General features: G+C 41.7%; 1 protein-coding gene across 1 annotated transcript in view; it reads right to left on the reverse strand.

Annotated features, from left to right (window-relative positions):
• Positions 1–21,261, reverse strand: part of EXT2 (exostosin glycosyltransferase 2) — a 169,843-nt gene that overhangs the window by 43,920 nt on the left and 104,662 nt on the right. The window contains exon 10 of the mRNA XM_043972175.1: positions 9,708–9,874. Coding sequence (XP_043828110.1) covers positions 9,708–9,874 — 167 coding nt within the window. The remainder of the gene's footprint in view (positions 1–9,707; positions 9,875–21,261) is intronic.

The raw sequence follows: 21,261 nt of genomic DNA on the forward strand, positions 1-21,261 counted from the left end.
AGTTTTTACCTAGTGACATCCACCCAAATTTTTAAAAACCCAAGTTGTCTTCTGTAACTTTTAGAAACTTCTGGCTTCACCTTCATTTAGGATACTGATTTCTGTGTTCCACACGAAAATCTCCTTCTTCTGTGTAAGAATCTGGGCTTTTCCCCACACTGAATCACAACTGGTTATTTGCATTTCTAAGGTCTTTAAAATAATTTTCGTTGGGGGTGGGTGCATTCAAGGAGATCATCTAATTTATTCTAATGCCTTTAGACAGCCCTATCCTTAAATACTCTACTCAGGAGATGTATCCCAAGCTCCTTGAGAGCAGGGACTGTATTGGTTTTGATCTTTGTAGTCTATTTGTTGGACTGAATTAAATCAATCTAAATTGTATTTACTCTTTTTAAGAAAAATTTCCCTTAGGAAGAGATGCTCCAATTCTTCTTACTTTTCCTTCATGTTCTTTAGGACTATTGAAAGAAAGATTTATGATGAAGAGTGGTATGATGGTTCCTGGTTTGTTGTATGTTCAACTTCATCTTTACCAAGGATAAGTGTGTGTGCATGAATGAGCATGTGTGTATTTAATATGACTGTGATTCTTATTAGCCTGACATTGACCAAAAGTATGGGATATAGGATGCCTCTGGAATTAGTACTGGATTTGTAATTCGTTTCTGGGTTCAAGAGTTAGCTCTGCTGAGTATAACTGGTTGCCCTTGGGCAAATCACTATGTCCTTCTGGACCTCGGTTTCCTCAAATGAAAAATGAAGACCCTCAATGATATTCAAGGGCCTTCCCACCTCCAGATCCTAACACATACAAGGAGAATATGGATGAAAATGAGATTTTTATTTGAGAATTAAACTGAAAGCACTTTTTAAAAAATATGATTTTCAATTTATAAAGGTTTGAATTACATAAGGAAGTCTTTTGATGTTTTCCATATTTCTCAAAGGCATAAAGAAGTAAAGGCAATAGATTTGAAATACAGGAACCAGGGGATGCAAGGGTAATGAATAAGTATACTACAGATCACCAGAACAGAAAGAGGAAAGGGATAAGGACTTTGAGAAACAGATCACACACCTGGCAAGGAGGCATGATGGAGGAGTGATGCGGGACTCCAATTGTTCAGACACCTGAAGTAGCTCAGAACAGCTGTGAACTGCAGAACAGCCAATAACTTCTTTACTCGCCTTAGAAATAATTTTACTTTTCAAAAAGTGCCAGAACCAATAAAAGGGAATTTTGTTGAGGCCTTAGGAAAGCTAAGAGGGAGCATGGCGGAATGGACAAGAAAGCCAGACTCTGAAAAAGGAAGAACAGGGTTCCAGTCCTGCCTTTGACTGCTACGTGACCCTGGGCAAGTCACTTATTGTCCCCATGACTCTAAGACTGTAAGAGGCAGGTAGGGTATCAATCTACATTGACCAAGGAAGTGTCCTCATCTGGGAGTTCCCTATCCTAAGGTAATCACAGGTCTAGCACTCATGCCTAGATATCAGACAGATAAGCTCCCACAAAGGCCATTGACTCAGGAAGGAAGGGAAATGTGAAGAGATGACATTCTGAAGACACCACAGGGAAACACTTCTGATAAGGAGGAAATGGGATTTGTCTAAAGATTGATGTAGACACACAAGCCAACTGAGATTTTAAACAGGTCTGTGCAGAAGATGGAAGCAAGGTCACACAGCAACGCTCCCAATGAACTGGGATGAGGAGAAGAGTTAAGAACCAAGAAGGTCTTGTGAAGCTACGTTGGGAGTTAGAAGCAGCTCTAGGCATGCAAATGATGACAAAAATCAGACAGCGAGCAGGGCAGCTCAGTTACTTGGCTTCTGTTTTCTCTGCCAGAGAGTGAAAACTGTAAATGAATGATATGGAATATGGTTTATGTAGATGGAATAACAAACAGGGTGCTTGACTCCAGTGGAAGTCAAGAAAACCTGAGTTCAAATCCTGGCTCAGAGGGGGCAGCTAGGTGGCACAGTGTATAAAGCACCGGCCCTGGATTAAGGAGGACCTGACTTCAAATCCAGCCTCAGACACTTGACACTTACTAGCTGTGTGACCCTGGGCAAGTCACTTAACCCTCATTGACCCGCCCCCTCCTCCCAAAAAAAGGTTGGATACAATTATCCTGTGAATCCATTAGAACCATTTTTGTTTTGTTTTTGTTTTTCTGTTTTCCCCCTTTAATACTTCCTTTATAGTTAGTTCCATTTCCTTTTGTGAGATTGGATATCACTTTAAAATCTCTCATTAATACTTAGCTAGTTTGAGTTAGCTTATATTTCTCTATTGCTTTTTTAGTCTCAGTTGTGTTAATATATAACAAGGCAGAGTAGGTTGTGATTATTGTTTTTCTTTCTCCTGGTTTTACTGTGACTTCATCTTGATCTTTTGCTATTTTGTTTTCTGCCTTGTTTTTTTTAAATAAGCTTGGCTAAAGGTTTATCCATTTTTTTCATCTTTTCAATGAATCAACTTTTAGTTTTTATCACTTCTATGGTCCTTTTGGTTTCCAGTTTCATCTTCTCTAATTTTCAGTGTATCCTTTTCTATGTTGTTGGGTTTTTTTTGGGGGGGGATTTTTTATTGGCTGAGTTTTGAAAAGTAACACTGTTTCACTTTGTTAATATGTTTTTAGTGATATGACTTTCCCCAAGAAGACCAATTTACTTGCATTCCAGAAATTTTCACATTTAACTCATCATGATCATTTTCCTTTACATAATTATTAATTATTTCTATGATTTGTTTTCTGATCTGCTCATTATTTAGATTTTCATTGTTAAGTCTGGATTTTTTGCTTGTAGTCTTTCAAATGATTGCTATTTTTGTTCAACTAGGGTCTATAAACAATGTTTACTATTTCTGCCCTTTTACATTTATTTGTAATATCTCTCTATTCTAATACAAAGTCCATGTTTTTACAAGTTCTATGTGGTGCTGAGAGATATGTACATTCTTTAGCAGTCCCATTGAAGTCTTTTTTTTGTTTTTTTGGGCAGGGCAATGAGGGTTAAGTGACTTGCCCAGGATCACACAGCTAGTGTCAAGTGTCTGAGGCTGGATTTGAACTCAGGTCCTCTTGAATCCAGAGCTGGTGCTTTATCCACTGCGTCACCTAGCTGCCCTGTCATTTAAGTCTTTTAAGACTTTCTCCAACCATTTTTTCAATTCTATATTTTTGCCCTTGTTTACCTATTTGTTCCATGTGTCCCAAACTGAGAAAGGGACAAGCAAAGTCTCCTGCTGTTATTGTATTATGTCTTCTTGTAATTCAGTTCATTTTTTCTTTGTGAATTTAGATGCTATAGCATTTGGAGTACCCAAGTTTGATATTGATATGGGTTTGTAATCTATGGCTCCTTTTAGCATAATGTAGTTTCTTTGTTTATTTCCGTGCGGTGAATTTCTGCTTCTGCTCTGTCTGATAGCATGACTGCAACTCCTGCTTCTTAAGGATTCATGTGTTGCAAAAGTAAATCTTGTTCCAGCTGCTCATTTTTATTCTGTTTATGTATTTCCTTTTTAAAGTGTGATTTCTGTAAGCAACAGATTGTAGGGTTTTATTTCTTATCCAATCTGCCACTCTCTTTTGTTTGATTGCTCTGTTGAATATATTCACATTTAAAGTTATGAGAATTAGGTTTATATTATCCTCCGTTTGTCTCTAATACTTTTTTCTTTTTCTGAATTAGGATCTTCCTACTCTTTCTCTGTAAAGAAAGTACTCTGTCTCCCATTATTTTTGTTTAATCTACTTTAAGGCAAGCATCCACTGTGGATCTCTCTTCCTATCCCCCTATGGCCACTTTGCCCTTTTATCTGCCACCCTTTCGCCTAGTTTTGCCATTGTACTTAACTTCTTAATTCATTTTTGTTTTCCGCCTTTATCTTGTTACAGAATTCTCTCTCACTTTTTTTCCTCTGTTAAGTAAAATTCCCTTTCTCTTTTCCTCCCACTTCTTTTCTTAGTGACCCTCTCCCACCTTTCCTTTGTAACCCTGTCCATTCTCCCATAGCTCCTTTTCTTCCTGAGAGCCTAAAGGAATCATTTTCCCTGCATTGTGTGCCACTGACTTGCTTAGGGTAGATCACATATTCCTCTCAATCTCCTCCCCTCTCACCTTTTATGAGCCTTCCCATTCTGCAGTGCAGTCTTATAAAAACACTGATTCACCTGGAAGCCTGTTCCTCCTCCACACTTTTAGTTAAGTTCTTCTTTTGCCCTTAGCTCACTACCTACTTTTAGAAAGAAATCTCTTATTTGTCCCTCTGTTATGTTGCTTCTTACCTCATAGGAATCTTTCTCTTTCTAGTTTTTGGTTTGTTTTGCCTTCCTTCTAGGGGGTAATTTCATTACTTGTGCTTTACTTGGTTGCTGTATTTGTTTATCTTTCTTATGTTTCTCTTGTCCAGGGAGTTTGCAAAGCAAATAATCTGTTTGGGTTTTGTTTGTTTGTTTTTTGTAGAAATGCTTCAAATGCCTTTCTTTTATTGAACCTCCATCATGGAACATGGATGAATTACTGAAGTCTGCAGGATATGTCACTTAGGGGTTCAGCTTGAGGCCCACAACTTTTGGAACACATTATTTCATTCTCATCTTTTGTTTCTGGTATCTGATAATCTGTTATTCAAAAATCTTTCCTTCATATTTAAAGGTCTTTTCCTAGTTTCTTGAAGAATGTGTTGCTTGTCATTGGAACTGTTCAATTTAATCACTATGTTTCTTGTGGTTTGCAGCAAATAATATTTGTAAAGTGCTTAGCACAGTGCCTGGTGCATAGTAATCACTTAAGAAATGCCCATTCCTATCTTTCCATTTTTGTTTTCAAGAGGCAATCTGTGTATTTCTATCAGTACTTTGTTTTCTGTGTTCAGAAGTAACGGACAATTTTTCTTGTATTTTTTTCTTGCGTTGTGGCTTTTATAGCTTTTTTCTTTATTGTTATGTTCTTTTGGGAGGCCTATGATCCTTCAGTTGTTTCTATATGGCCTGTCTTTAAGACCTGTTCTATTTGTATAAAGACCACGCGTTCTTATTTTGTTTTTTGTTTTTGTGTAGGGCAATGAGGGTTAAGTGACTTGCCCAGGGTCACACAGCTAGTAAGTGTCAAGTGTCTGAGGCCAGATTTGAACTCAGGTTCTCCTGAATCCAGGGCTGGTGCTTTATCCACTGTGCCACCTAGTTGCTCCTGTTGCTTGCTTTCTGACCTCCCCACTTGATGGTAACTTTATCATCAATGCTAAATGTCAAAGCTGTCTCAGCTTCTTCTCATGCTGAAGAATTTACTTCTCACCAGCATTAGTCCCTGTCCGAAGGAGCTTTTGAGGAGACAAGACTAGTTCCAAATGGATTTCAGGGCCCTCTTCTGCAGTGCCTGTGAATCTTCACACATTGGTCCCCTGCCCCCGTTCCCTCTAATGTTTAGCTCTGACAGGGCTGAATCAGCATCAACACTTTCCATAGGATGGGGGGAAGGCAAGGTGAGCATTTGGGCAGAGTTCCTGTTGCCTTGGGATTCCCTAAACTAAGGCTGACCCACAAAGTAGAAAACTTGATAATTGTTCCCTCTTCCTCTTGCCACCATCTCTACCTTAAATGCTTCGGCCGTGGATAGAGCACCGGCCCTGGAGTCAGGAGGACCTGAGTTCAAATACAGCTTCAGACACTTAACATTTACTAGCTGTGTGACCCTGGGCAAGTCACTTAACCCCAATTGCCTCACTAAAAATAAATAAATAAACAAACAAACAAACAAATAAATAAATAATGCTTAGGCAGAGCTACCGTTCAGTTTGTGGCAACAGAATTCTGGGGGGGGGGAGGGGAAAGGAGTGTGGAGGTCTCCAGCAGAGTCTAGAACAGGAGGGAAATTCCCTCATGGATCCCAAAGTAAGAAATGCAGGTCAGTTTGTACACCCTGCCAAAGTACACCAGATACAGCTGTTACTTTGCTGGGTTGCTTGTCCTTAGAAAGAGCTATGATTGCTCTGTCTTTGGTGCAGAATTCCTCCTTGTGAGCACTTTGAGTGTTACTGGGAACTGGAGAAAATGCCTAGTCTTCCATCTTATTGGTTACAGGACCCAGAAGTCCTCATTTCCTTTTGTTGTCTTCCATAGGTTGGCACCAAAAAAGTGTGATGTTGGGAACACAACCAACTCATTTTCTCTTCACATTCTACACAAGTTTTCCTGAATGCTAAATTCGTCACCATCTGTGCCTTCTGTACATACCAAACATAGCTTCTTGTTTTAAACAGTGACTCAAGATGGAATGTGAAGACAGGCAATGCAAACAACTTATTCTCTGTCCATCATAGCACGAAAGAGACATCAGAACAAACACTAAGGGTATGGGCTCTTAGAAACTGATCACTTTGTTCCTGAATTACTTGTAACAAAATACTGAAATTATGACCAAATCATAATCTCATAGCTATTGGTAAAATCAGTTTAAAACTACAGCTAGAAAATATTTACAAAGGTCTTAGAATCTTCCCCATTTCCATTTTGCCACATACTTATAGCTGTGTGATCCTGTATTTTGTCTTCCTTCTAGAGATGTTTTCATGTCAAGTCCTCTAATAATTTAAAAATGTAAATAATGGTAGAAAGAAGGGAAAGAATCAAATTCAATCCCACCAAGTTTTGTGTGTTTTCTGCATGGATTCTCCTTGGTTGATAATGTTTCTCTTCCTTTTAGAATCCAGAAGAAAAGTCAAGGATAGCTGGTGACCTACATCATCAATGCCTCATGTCCAGCCTGAGCAGGGATTCTCCGGAGAGCCTCCTTGGTGAATTTGTCCATGAGCTTCCAATGGAAGATCTCTAGGCTGGGAACGCTTCTCTCTAGAGGCAGAACAGCCCATTCTGGGATGGCTCTACCTGGTAAGAAACTTTACTCTTTTTTGTCAGTTGGAAAGCATTTCTTAACTTACTATTACTATGTGTCAGGCATGATTCTAAGCAGAGGAGATAAGGAATTAAACAATTCCTGGCCTCCTGGAGTTCATATTCTAATGGAGAAAATAATGTGTAACTATTTAGGTAAATACAAGACAAAAAAATGTAACCTAATCTGAGAGGGCACCAGCACTACTGGAAAGGTAGAAAAGGGGCCCCTGATCAATGAGCGTCAGTGGCTCCCTATCACCATCTTGGTTAGGCTCACTGAGCAGGGGGTTTCACAATCAGGCCCATGATTTACAAGTCACTTTGGCAACTGAGCAGAGGATGGGTTAGAGTACAAAAGACTATGTGTAGGCAAGTATCCCATTTAGAAGGCTATTGTATAGTCCAGGGGAGAAGCAAGGAGGGCCTGAACTAGGGAGGTGGCAGATGAATGGAAAGGAAAGGAATAGAGAGTGAGGTTGAGTGACAGGGAGGAGTTGAAAGGCCTGGAAGGCTCAGCTAATAGTAGTACCCTTAACATTAACTACTTTCCTGTACCTTCTGCTCATTGTTCCAGGTTACTCTCTAAAGCCAAGCTCAACAATTCAAATCTGTCTTCTACAAATATCTGGAGACAGCCATCCTTTCCTCCCCTTCCCCCATCCCTAGCCTTCTCTTCTCCAGCCTAAACATGAAACAATTCAACATTTAATGCCTTCCTTTACCTCTAGGCACCTCTGATCCTGGAAAAGTAGTTTATCCTCTCAAAGAAAGAAATATGAGCCACTATGCAAGGAAGTAACTTAAAGGCCATTGTCTGACATTACCTTTTCTTTCAGTTGTAAAGGAAACTCCCATAGAAGATCTGAATCAGTAGTAATGACACAATGAACCATCAGAAGAAACTGTTCTCCTTGTTATGACTTGGCTGGAGAAGCATATGCCTTAAGAGTTATGGGGATGCTGATGAGATAACAATTTATGAGAAGTTCTCCTTGGATATAGTATCAAAGTTATCTCAAATGATTAAAAAAGAAATCTGAGAAAACAGGGGATAAAATTTTTCACTTGGTTTCTCAACTCTTCCTCTAAAACCAGTGTTAGGTGAGACACAACATTAGGGCGTGATGAAGTTGGCTGAGAGGTTGAGAAGCCATGGGTTCATGTCCTGCCCCTGACAAATCCTGGCTGTGTGACCCTGGGCAAATTATTTGAACTCTCCAGGTCCTGGCTTCTTACACTGTGGGTTCCCCATATGGTGTCACACAACTGAATGTGGGGGTCACAAAAAATTGGCAACAGTAAAAGGTTATGCACACCTCTTTTATATACTTATATACCTGGGGTCAAGTACAAATTTCTCAGGCTAAAAGGGGTCACCAGTGGACAAAGTTTAAGAAGCTCTGTATTAGGTAATTCCCTCTAACAGTAAGTGGCAGAGAGGGTGTCTGCCTGAACTGGTGGAAGGCGTTTCATCACATGAGAGCAGCGTCTACCACTGAAATGACAGTCCCTCCCCCAGGTCCTCTGATAACGGAAGCATTAATGTGGTGGTCTGGACACTCTTTGTCAGTTCCACAACAGTTTCTCTTCCATTCACCCAATGCTATGAAACTGAGTTGTTAACATCAGAGAAGACAGGCTCTTTGATCTCCTAAAACTGTAGAACTAGAAGGAAACTTGCAAATGAACAAGTTCAGTATCCTTATTCAATGAATAGAATCGATGCCTGGAGATAGAAAACTGCCTTGGCCAGAGAAGGCCCGATGCTCTCCAGCCAGTGCTCTTTCCACTGTAGTCTCTCAAATGTGTTCTCCTAAAAAACAAATCCATACAAACACAACCCTTCCTACAAAGGTCTTTAAATAAAATCTGGTGGAATTCACAAGCCTGGATCCGCTTCATCAAAGTTCCTTCGGTCAATTCTGACCCCAACTGAAGGCAGTTGCCTCTCTCCAAAGGGGCTGAATTATGGGAATATGTTTTGCCACTTTCCCCTGTGTCTAGCTGCGGCTAATTGATTTGGACTCTCTGTTTTCCTTAGATTTGATACCATCATTACCACTGCAGTCACTGGGCTAGGCCTGTCTCCATCATGCATTTCATATACTTCCTCCCTGACAGGGCTCATCAATCCCTATTGCTTTTTACTCAGCCAGGGCCCAGCACTTTCCCCTGGGGAGACCTTTGCTGCTCTCGATACTTAACCCCTGAACCTGGTCTAATCCATCACCTCCAATTGAATGGTGACACAGACAAGGTCTCTCCCTGAAGGCAGGGCTGCCCGCCCTTCCACTTGGAAATCAGGGAGAAAGCCATCCACCATCTGTCTGCTTTTTTTTTTGGTCCTCATTGTCTGGTGCTCCTCATAATGATGGCTTTACTGTTAGGGTACTGTTAGGCTGCATTAGTTGGGGGGGGGGGCGTTTAATGCAGCAACATCTATGTATTTGTTAAATACTTAGGAGGTTCCTTTGGGGATATTTGATAGAATTCTCTTTCCTTGAGTGTTTTCAGAAGAACTAAAATTCTAAGGTTTTCCCTCAAAGTCTTCAGGGAAAAACCCTTCACATGTTCTTATTGATAGCTATTTATCTGAATCTTCCTGAAGGGGTAAGAAACCCTAACTCCAGAGGAGAGAATTTATATTTCCTAAATTTAACACATGGCTGAACAGCAACCACTCCTTAAAAAAAAAGACAAAAGCATATACCTATTCCTATATATGTGTATGTATATATCTACGTGTATGTATGTAGGCCTGTATATGTGTGGATGGATGGATGAACGTGTCTGACTCACCTCATAACCAAACTGCAGCTCATCAGCAGTTAGCATGATGATATCATCATCAATAGCAAGCACTGCCTCTGTTTCAATCTCATCATACGGGAAAAACCGGTTACTCAGTTTGTTTTCAGCTGTTCTCACAACTTTCAAAGGAACCCGGATCTTGGGCCACAGAGAATCTGAGAAGAAAAACACCAAACAGGAGAGAGTAGGTACTCGTTTTATTTCAACACAAATATATTTTCATATTTGTACGTCATTGTTATTTGTGATTTGTGTCCAAATGGGGGAAGGGAATGGTAGTGAGGGATAAACCCGGCAAAATGAGCTTATCCTAAAGGCCAAGAGGTCCAAGAGAAAGCACTGGCCTGGGGGCAGACAAGCAGGGCTAAATTCTGTCCTCCCACACTTACTAACCTGTGGGATCCTGGGCAAGCTGCCTTCTTTCTCTGAACCTCAAACCCTTCATGAGTAACATAGGGGTGCTAATACTTGTGCTACAAACCTGAAGGCACTAATGTGAAGGAAGAATTTGATAAATATTAAAGTGGAAGAGAAATGAGCTATTTCGATTGTAAAGCAAGTTTTAGGAGGATTATATGTATCTTGTTTGTACATTAAAAAGCAAACCTTTATACATATCTATGACTTCCTAGGTATAGGGAGCTCCCACTGAAGAATCTCTTCTATCAGAGCAGATTGGTACTTCTTCTGAAATTTAAGAGTTTTGGAGAGTTACCTTGGGGAATTAAGACATTCCATGGCTTGCCCAGGGTTACCAAGCCAGGAAGTTCCAGAGGCAAAACTTCAACTGTTTGTTCAGTTGTTTCAGTCATGTACAACTCTTTGTGACTCCATTTGGGGTGTTCTTGGCAAAAACACTGGAGTGGTGTTTGGCTTTTATTTATATATATATATATATATATATATATATATATATATATATATATATATATATATATATATATATATATATATGTATGTATGTATATATGTATGTATGTATGTATGTATATATACACATATATATACACACATATACATATATATACACATATACATATATATATACATGTATATATATATATTTTTTTTTTGCGGGGCAATGGGGGTTAAGTGACTTGCCCAGGGTCACACAGCTAGTAAGTGTCAAGTGTCTGAGACCAGATTTGAACTCAGGTCCTCCTGAATCCAGGGCCGGTGCTTAATCCACTGAGCCACCTAGCTGCCCCGCTTTTTTTTAATAAAAAGATTTTTAATATGCAAAAAAGCAAACCTTTATCATGTACCTACTGTGAGAAAAACACTAGGTATAGCACTGAGCATATAAAATGAAGTTATAAAGCTCCTGCCTTCAAAGAGCTTACACTTCAATAGGGGAAAATAAGACTTGGGAAGATGATACTTCTAACACTTAAGAACTTTCTCATTATTAGGACAGTTAGAAGGAGTGTACAGAGTGTGAATTGAATATGATGAAATATCTAAAAAATACAATTAAGGGGTGAAAAAAGAGGGATACACTGGGAGAAGGAGGAAGGGAGAGGAAGAACAAGCTAAATCATCTCATATAAAAGATACAGGAAAGAGCTTTTACAGTAGAAGGGAAGATGGAGTAGTTGGGGGAGGTGCTTGAACTTAACTCTCATTGAAATTGGCTCAAAGAAGAAATAACATACTCAGATGGGGATAGAAATCTATCTTGTCCTACAGGAAAGTAGGAGGGAAAGGGGATAAGGCAGGGAGAGGCTGATAGAAGGGAGAATAGATTGGGGGAGGTGGTAGTCAGAAGCAAAACACTTTTGAGGATGGAGAGAGTAGGATAAATGGGGAAAATAGGAAAATAGTAAATCATAACTGTGAAAAAAATTCTCCAGCAAATTTCTCTAATAAAGGTCTCATTTCTCAAATTTATAGAGAATTCAAATTTATAAGAATATAAGTCATTCCCCAATTGATAAATGGTCAAAGAATATGAATAGGCAGGTTTCAGACAAAGTAATCTAAGCTATCTATAATCTTATGAAAAAATGTCCTAAATCACTACTGATTAGAAGAACTCAAATTAAAACTCTGAGGTACTACCCCACACCTATCAGATTGGCTAATATGACAGAAAAGGAAAATGACAAATATTGGAGGGGATGTGGGGAAATGGAGACACTAACATACTGCGGGTGGCGTTGTGAACTGATCCAACCATTCTGGAGAACAATTTGGATCTATGCCCAAACACACACACACATACAAGCATACTCTTTGACCCAGCAATATCACTACTAGATCTGTATCCCAAAGCGGTAAGAAAAGAAAAAGAAAAGGACCTATATGTACAAAAATATTTATAGCAGCTTTTTTTGTAGTGGTAAAGAATTGGAAATTGAGATGCCTATCAATCGGGGAAGAGCTGAACAAGTTGTGGCATATGAGTATGATGAGATACCACTGTGTTATAAGAAACGATGGGCAGGATGCTCTCAGAAAAATCTTGAGAGACTTACACTATCTGATACAAATTGAAATGAATAGAATCAGAAGAACACTGTACACCGTAACAGCAATACTGCATGATGATCAACTGTGAAAGACTTGGCTATTCTCAGTAATACAATGATCTAAGACAATTGCAAGGGACTTGAAAAATGCTATCTACCTCCAAAGAAACAATTGATGGAGTCTGAATGCAGAATGAAGCATATTTTTTTAAACTTTATTTTTCTTGGGGTTTGGGGGGAGGTATGTTTTTTTCACATGACTAATATGGAAATGTTTTGCATGACTGCCCATGTATAACCTATATAAAATTACTTGCCTTCTCAAGGAGGGGGGAGGGGAAGGAGGAAAAGAAGTAGGAAGAGAATTTGGAACTCAAAATTTAAAAAAATGTTTAAATTGTTTTTACATATAATTGGGAAAAATAAAATGTTAAATTAAAAAAATATTCTGGATTTGCTAGACAACACCACATTCATCTTGATTTAAGTTTTAAAGATTGATGACAGTAGAACAAGTCTTTTATTTCCTTCCACATTAACAATTACTTGAACCAACTTAGCTTCAATTTCCTTAAAAATAAAAAATGTTCAATTTATGAGAATATGAAATTAAGACTTTTTGGTAAAATGATATCTTCAAAAAGTTTTTTCCTCACAAGATATCTGAGAAGATGGTAAGGGAGGAGCAAAGGCAATTGGTTTTAGGCAGGAAAATTTGGGCACAAAGTTGTTTAAGTGACATAAGCCAGGTCTGGAGCAAGCCTTTTGGGGAAGCCAGAAAAAGCATTAATATGTCAACACATCTCAGTGTACTTGATCCAAAGATGAAGATCACACCTCTCCTGCTCCAGTACATTTGGTGCTCTCTCCTCAGTTCATAAGAGGAGAACCACCACTGTCCTAGGTGCCTCCCTCACATTCTCTGGGCATTTCAAGAAGCCACCAGGTTGCCCACAATGAGCCCATCTTCTCTTTGGATCATTTATTTGACACCATTCTTCACACCACTTCTTGTACACAAGTCACGATGGTAATGAGCTTCTCTCTCTCTCTCTCTCTCTCTCTCTCTCTCTCTCTCTCTCTCTCTCTCTCTCTCTCTCTCTCTCTCTCTCTAATGCTTACACTCACCAGGAGCCTCACCACTGCCTTCTGAGTGGTGCCCAACCTCAATGCCTTGGAGTATGTGGCATCCCCAGAGAGCATCATTGGAAGATGACTGATCTTCAGGGAGAAGCCTGCTCCACATCTTCTGTTTAAATGGCTACTGTAGGGGCAGCTAGGTGGCGCAGTGGATAGAGCACTGGCCCTGGAGTCAGGAGTACCTGAGTTCAAATCTGGCCTCAGACACTTAACACTTACTAGCTGTGTGACCCTGGGCAAGTAAGTCATTAAACCCCAATTGCTTCACTAAAATAAATAAATAAATGAATGAATGAATGAATGAATGAATGAATGAATAAAAATGGCTACTGTATACATTTCCTTTTTCCTGGATAAACCTGAGAGGTCAAACTCTTAACTGAGAGCATGGGAGCGGGACTGGAAAGAAGATATGGAGCAAAGACTTAAAAAAAGCAGGTTAAGTAGCTAAGAGTCTGTGTGCCTGAATTACTCATAATAAAGAAAAGAGCCTTCACCATGGAGATGTTAGACTCAGGTTCTTGCCCTGACTCTGCCATGAATTCACTGTGCCACCATAGGCAAGTCACTTGTCCTCTCTACCTTCAGTTTCCTCACTTGTAAAGTGATGGGATCAGGTGAACCCCAAAGGTCTATCCAACTCCCAAACCCTATAATTCTATAATCCCATTACTTGAACTACTTTTCCACAGGGGAAGGCAACAGGAGCCTTTGGTCTATCTGTGTGACCTTGAGCAAGTCACCTGAACAGTACAGGTCTTGGTTTCTTAATCTCTAAACTCAGGAGATGGGATTCTGGATTAGGGTTTCTTAACCGGGGAGAAGAAAGAGGTCTGATTTGGAGACCCCCACTTCTGTAGAGACAATTTAGAGAAGACATAAACTGAGATGGGAAAAAATAATTCCATCGTGATTTTCACTAACCTCTGCTAAAATTTGGCATTTCTTTCAATGATTAAAAAAAAGACAAGTTAATTCTGAGGAGTGCCCAGGCTCCAGCAGACTGCCACGGGGTTCCATGAAGCCAGAAGGCTAAAAACCTCTGCAGCAGATTGTTTGAGACCCTTTTCTATCTCTAGTTTCCATGATCCTATCATTTCCAAACATTAGCTGACTAAGCATATAAATCAGTCCACGTGTGCATCTGACTTAGCAGACATCTTTGATTGTTCAGTTGCCTCTGCTTCTTACGACACCTTTGACTTAAACAGAACCCCGGCCATCAATTCGTTAGCACCAAAGCTGCAGGCTTACTTTAATGAAACAATAAAGCATGTAGCACCAGTCAACTGTACAGGGCAACAAACAGTCCCTTCTCCCATTTCCATCTGTCTCACACACAAACACACACACGTGCAAGGAGCACATACATACACAGCACACACATGCACACTCACATCCATACACATACAAAAAAAGTGGGGAGGGAGTGTTAGATATATACTGGCCACTTTGGTAAAATATATGTATTCCTCCAAACCTGCTGGAGTTTGTAGAATGTTAAAACTATAGATAATTCGCAGGTGGGGACATCCAAAGATGTCCACTGTTGAAATAGAACTAATCTGTCCACACTATCCTGTGGTGTCTTCAGATGCCGAAAGGCTTTGGGGTTTTCATGGGACGATGTTAGCCAGAGAGACTGAAGAGAACAATAGGGAGCTTGAGTTCAACAAGGAGGACTGAATCCTGGCTGTTACTGAAGTTCAATCAGTGTGATTTCCTGCTCCCAGTCGGATCCCGTAGAGCCAGAGCACAGATCTGTGCGCCCCGGGATCCTCTTGCTGGGGATGAGAAGCTCAGGGCCGGCACTGACTCTGGGCCAAAGCCGTGCTCCCATCCTTGCCTTCTTTTCCTTCCAGGTGAGGGGAAGGTCATCATGATGAGAAACAAGGCACAGTGTTAGCAGGCCTGAAAGGAAAAGCATCATCACCCATTTCTTCTTCCCCCAAAAGAAGCTTGCTGCATGGGGGGGGGGGGGGGAGCCAAGCAGAGCAACAAGGACCTGAGAAGAAGAGGCACACATAACTGGAATGGGAGCATGAGTTGACAATGGGAACAAGTTGACAAAGCTACTCCCACAAGGTTCTTTCCAAAAGTAGTTTGGTTTCCTGTACTCCACTCCACTTAGGCCAGGCCTCAGCTTTCCAAGCATTAGCCTAATCAAGCCACGGTTTTCCATACAAGCAAACAACCATCAATGTAGAGAAGACACTTCCCTTCAGTGAAGCATTTACTGGCCTTCACAGACAGATCCTGGCAATGCCCCCAAGGAGTTCATGGCTTTACTGACAAATGAGAAAGTGTAGGCAGAAAAGCTTAGGAACTGCTCCCGAGAGAGGGTCTCCAATCCCGTTGGCAGGCCTAGGTCACACCAGGTCTTTCTTTCTCTTTCTCCTTTGTGTCTTGAATGGAATGAGGCTGGCCCCTTATATCTTGTGCCTCATCCTGTGAGGGGGCTGGGAACAAAACAGAAATGTCACCTTCCATTCATAGTATATCCAGGAAAGTATTTTTTGAACACTTGGCTAACTTTATGAAAAACAAACAGTTGGGCAGGATGAATCAGTCATCTCACTCTCTCTCTCTCGCAGGCTCAGCTTTTAACCCAGCCTGAAGGAAAAAAGGACTTTTTGTGTCCATTGAAAAAAGACTAAAGTGTATTGCCTAGCTCTTGTCTCCATGTGGGATGCCACAAGAGATGTGTGAGCAAAGGAAATGTTTTTCCAACTTGGCAAAGGTGCTAAAAAGTATATGAGATGACTGATGGGTCTGCCATCACCGCAAGCACAACCACAGGTCCCAAGAATCAACACTCACTCACTTCCTCACAAATGTTGAACCACTTTAGGAGATCCTAAGTGACCCTGGGCAGCTGGAATCCTGAGACAGGACCTCGGAACACCAGAGCCAGTATCAGAAGATGAACCTATTTTCTCACGCAAGCCAATGGCCATTTGAGAATGAGAAAGAGCACTGACTGTGGAGTCAGAAGACCTGGGTTCAGATCCTATCTCTGGCTCATCACTTAAGGGATTTTAGACTAATCATGTCCTCTCAGGTTTCTCATTGGTAAAATCGGTGGTTAGACTGGATGCTTTCTCCAGTTCTTCCCTTCCAGATCTAAGTCCTATGATCTCTTGCCACCTCCTCTGGATTTCCCATTCTGCCTTTCCAAAGCCAAACCCACCTTGCCTGTCAAAGTGTTCAAATAACCACAGCTGGATATGGTCACCAGTGAGGAGGGATAGATGTGACCAGGCTATCTCAACCTCAAAATTAAAAATCAATTGAAACAGAAGATCTACTACAAAGTTGTAAGATATGTACAATGCAAGTGATTATCTTACTGAGGTTAGGGTTCTAGTCAAGTGATCTCTACATCCATTAAGCTTGAAAAGCAAGAAGGGGCAGAGGAGAAATCAGTGCTCATCCTCTTCTTCTGACAGAATTCAAAACCAATATGAGGCAAGCAAGCCAGAATTTTCTATTGCTGATCCCAAGAATTTACTTAAACTTTAAACTAGCAATTCTGACTTAAGTGTTTGGTTGAGTTAGAGGAAGGAGAGGAATGGGCTGGGAAGGAAGGGAAGGGGATAAAGAGACAGAGACAGAGTCAGAGACATAGAGGAAAAACATTTCTGCCTACACCAATACTCCAAGCAGCAGACATGTTAACCGCAATATTTATTTTAGTAAATGCAGAGAAAGTGAAAAACATCACTTTTGCCTCTAAGATTTCAAAGCCCTGGATGCTTTAAAAATTACTAATGCTTTACATTAAGTCACATGTATTTGCAGGCATGGGGACTAGTCAGAACTAGGCTACATTTACCAACTGAACAAACACTCTACTGAAAATTAAACATGGTTCATGTTCTTTCCAAACAACCATGTCCCCAGGGCCAAAACCACCATAAAAAAATGGGTCCATTTTTAAAATTGTCAAAATTTGGCTCTTATCAGATAAAGCCTCTTCATAATGTTCTCTCACACTTGACTCCAAATTCAAAAGATTTTTTAAAACAGTCAAGCCTCTCAAAGATTTAGGGTCAGGATTTAGGGACTAGAGCGGATTTGATTTCTGAACCCATCACTGTAGTCAGCTTTACTCAGGGTTATGGTACAGTGTCATATCATCTCAGTTAACAAGGTACTGTCAAAGGAAGAACTGTGAGAGCTTGGGCATGATGGGAGCAAAAGGGACCAGCCCTGAGTATTCATTTAGCCCAAGACAATGAACCGTTCCTAGGATCCTTGTGGAGATGAAGAAACTGAGGTGCAGAGAAGTGAGATCACTTGCTAAAAGAGACAGGACTGGTCATCAGCGGCTAACTCCCAATACAGTTTTCTCTTCATTGTAACATGTTACCGGCTCTTCCTCCTCATCCACGTCACTTGCCCAGGCCTCTTCTCTTCTCCCTCTAACCTATCTAACTTGGTGATCTCGTCAGCTCCCATTGGTTCAAGGATCACTTCTTTCCAAATGACTCCCAGATCTCTGTCTATCCCCAGTCTCTCTGCTGTGCTCCCATCCCACATCAACAACTGCCTCTGAGGCACGTAAAACTGGATCTCCCACAGCCATTTCAAACTCAACTTGTCCAAAACAGAACTCTAATTTTCGTCCTAAGCCCTCCCCTCTTTCCCAATGTCCTAGTCCTATCGAGGGCACTCCCACCCGCCCACTGACTCCAAATCTGGGCTTGAATACTCTCCCTCTCCCAAGCCTCATCATTTCTACCTTCACAGCACGTCTCGCACAGATACCGCCGTCGGAAAGGCCCTAATCAGCTCTTACCTGCACCACTGCAATAACCTAGACAGTTTTCCTGCCTCTGATCTCCTCCTACTTCATTCCTCTTCTACTCAGCTGCCAAAGGGGTTTTTCCAAAGTGAAGGCCTGACCCCACCAAAGCCCTGCTCGGTGAGCTCCAGCGGGCTCATGTAGACACTCTTTTGTTTGGCACCTAAAACTCTTCATCCTCTGGCCCCTGTCTGGCCTTCCTCTCCTCTCCTTTCCTCTACACATTCTATCGGCGTTTCTCCATCTGTATCTGTGCCATGCCCTGCTGAGTGGAATGCTCTGCCCCCTCAATTCTAGGGCTTCCTTCAAGACTACACTCAGATCCCACCTGCTCCAAGGGGCCGTCCACCTACTCCTTACATCTTGTTATCCACCTGGTTGTTTGCAGGTTGGCTCTCCCACTAGAATGTAAGCTTAGATGGGGCAGGAACGGTGTTTTTGCCTTTGAGTGTATCTCGAGCACATGGCAGAGTAACTAGCATATCCTTAGTGCTTGTTGGTTTGACTTGATTCTTCTTATTCTCCCTCACTCCTCTTTTTTTTTCCCTCCTACTGTTAGGCAATGAAGACAGTGAGCCATCAGTTATGCCAGTACAAAAATGGAATCAATAGCATAGTCCTAGAAAAGTCCGAAGTAAAAGGCAATTTCTAGGGGGGAGGAAAGCTCAACTGTACTTCAGCGTTAAGCAAAAAGAGGGGTCTTTTATTTGAAAAACAATCAGTCATTTCACTGATTCAAACTGTTGCTTCCCAGATTCACAAAGAAAGCAGCGTCATTCAAAAGTCATTCAAAAAGTCATTCAAAGGACCTGAGGGCTCACGGCATCAACTGTTCAAAGTATCTGACACTCTTTGTTCAACAATGGTCAAGTCATTTCACTTTTTTGAGACTCAGCTTCTTCCTTTGTAAAATGGGTACATCACTATCTGCCCTATCTCGTCTCATGGGACTGTGGTGAGGGAAAAGCTTTGTCAACTTTACTGCATATCCCATGAGGCAAGTTCAGTGTCTTATGTTTGACCAGGTTTTTAAGGCTTTCAAAGCAAAAGGCACCAAGAATCCTCCTTTGACAGCCTCTCACACATCATTAGGATACGACAGCAGGCTGGTGCTTCTGATGGCTACGCCAGGAGAGCACGGACTCTGGGAGGGCAATGGCCAATGACCAGCCTGCTTCAGTTTACTGGTGCCCATCACCAGGTAACCTACAGAGGGATGGACTTTCCGGTCACATCGGTTCTCAAGGACTATATCCTAAGTTATTGAGGGGCTGTGTTAGGATCAGTATTGGTCACATAGGCTGAAGTGCCAGCTCCTTGGAGTAAATCTAAAATGTCTGTACGATGTTCAGTTATGTGGCTGTTCCTGAATAAATTAGCTTTGGAAAGTTGTTATGTTGGTGCCATCTCCCAAACCACCTCCTCTAGCATGTGATGGAAAAGAGGGTTAACATTGTGATTGCACTTGGAGAACCAGAAGTACAGAGCTTTGAGGGTTCCCAAGGTGATCTTGGACACAAAAGCTCATCTTTTGAACATCAACATGATCCTTGTGTGCTAATGAATCAAAGGACATAAGGCTCCTTGAAGAATCAAAGTTGTGGGTAATTTAAAAGACAATTAGAAAGACAAATTGGATATAAATGGGCTAACCACATAGGAAGATCAGGTGAAGGAAGTGGGGCTATATAGCCCAGGGAAGACAAAATCTAAAGTGGCTCGGAGGGCTGGCACATTCAATTTTCTGTGAATGATAAATGATCAATCATCGCCTTTCTCTTACTCCAGAGAAGGTGTTCTTAGCCTGGGGTCCTTAGACTTGGGCTTTTCTCAAAGGGTGCAAGTTGCAAAAAGTTCAATTTAGCCACGAAGCAAAGAAGAATGTGTGACAAGCGGAGAAGGGGGGAGCGGATGTGCCCTCCTCCAAGGTTTTGAGGGAAAACTAACTAAGTCCTTCTTGGGCATCTTTGGAGGCCCCTTTTAATCCTCACATTCTAGGACTCTGTGACTGTAGCAGAAATGATGCATAACTGATAGAAAGCCTGAGTATTAATGTCCCGAGGACACTAAATGAGGGGCACAAACCAAACACCCTTAGTCAGGAGGCCTCGAAGGCCTTCCATTTGTCCCAATGGATAAAACGTCACTGGTCCATCAAGGGGCACAAGTACTAGGATGAACCGAAGGTTCTCATCCAGCGTCCTAGAGCCAGCCGCCAGTCTAGACCAGGCATGTCCTCCAGGCAGCGTCCAGGCCTTGAGATCCCAGCGTCCCAAAGCCCAATTAGAAGAGCAGCTATAAAGTGCAGACACCAGGGCCAGGCCATAAACCAGGCCTTATCAGTGACAGTGAGGCACATTACACCAACTTCAAACTCATTCCTTGCTCTAATCCATCAGAAACTTCCTGGCTTTAATAGGCTATAAATAGCGAGGGCTTTGAAGTCCCTGGGATTAGGACCTGGGATAGACAGACTGAATGAGAAACTCAATGCAGGTGGAAAGTACGCTATGGGTCTGAATTAAAAACAAATCCAATTAATCAAAAAGTCTTCATCCCTGGCTGCCAGTGAGGAGATTATAGGAGTGGCCAGTGCGTTAAAAATAAACAAATAGAGGCAGGCTGGGGGGACAGGAGTGACAAAGTGCTTAAGGGCGGCCAATGAGAGGCTGTGACCAGGGCTCCCTTTGGGGTGCTAAGCCAAAGGCTATGAGGGGCATGCACTGCTGACCTTCCCAGCCAGAGGCAAGGGCATCTTCTTTTGGAAAGCCAGCACAGTATCAGGGCAGAGATAAGGAAGGAGAGAACTGATGCCTTTTAAGTTGAGTTTTTGTGTAAACAAATCATCTGAGATTGCTGAAGGGAGCTGGGCTCTGTTTTCCTCAGGTTGGGAGGCTTTGATCCCCAGTGATTCCTCAGTCTTCTCAAATCTGGGCCACAGCCTATGCCAGGCTCACGCTGTGACTGAAACAGCCCTCGAGGGTCTGTGAGCAGCGGACCCAGGGTCCCTTTGGTGCAGTGTGCACGGGTCTCATTCTGCCTCTTCCACAGTTATCACAAGGCTGGGTGAGGGGCCGCAGGTTGAGTCAGACAGACGGGGCTCTGGGTCTAAATTCCGGTCTTG

The sequence above is a fragment of the Dromiciops gliroides genome, chromosome 6 (genome assembly GCF_019393635.1).
Source record: "Dromiciops gliroides isolate mDroGli1 chromosome 6, mDroGli1.pri, whole genome shotgun sequence".
NCBI lineage: Eukaryota > Metazoa > Chordata > Mammalia > Microbiotheria > Microbiotheriidae > Dromiciops > Dromiciops gliroides.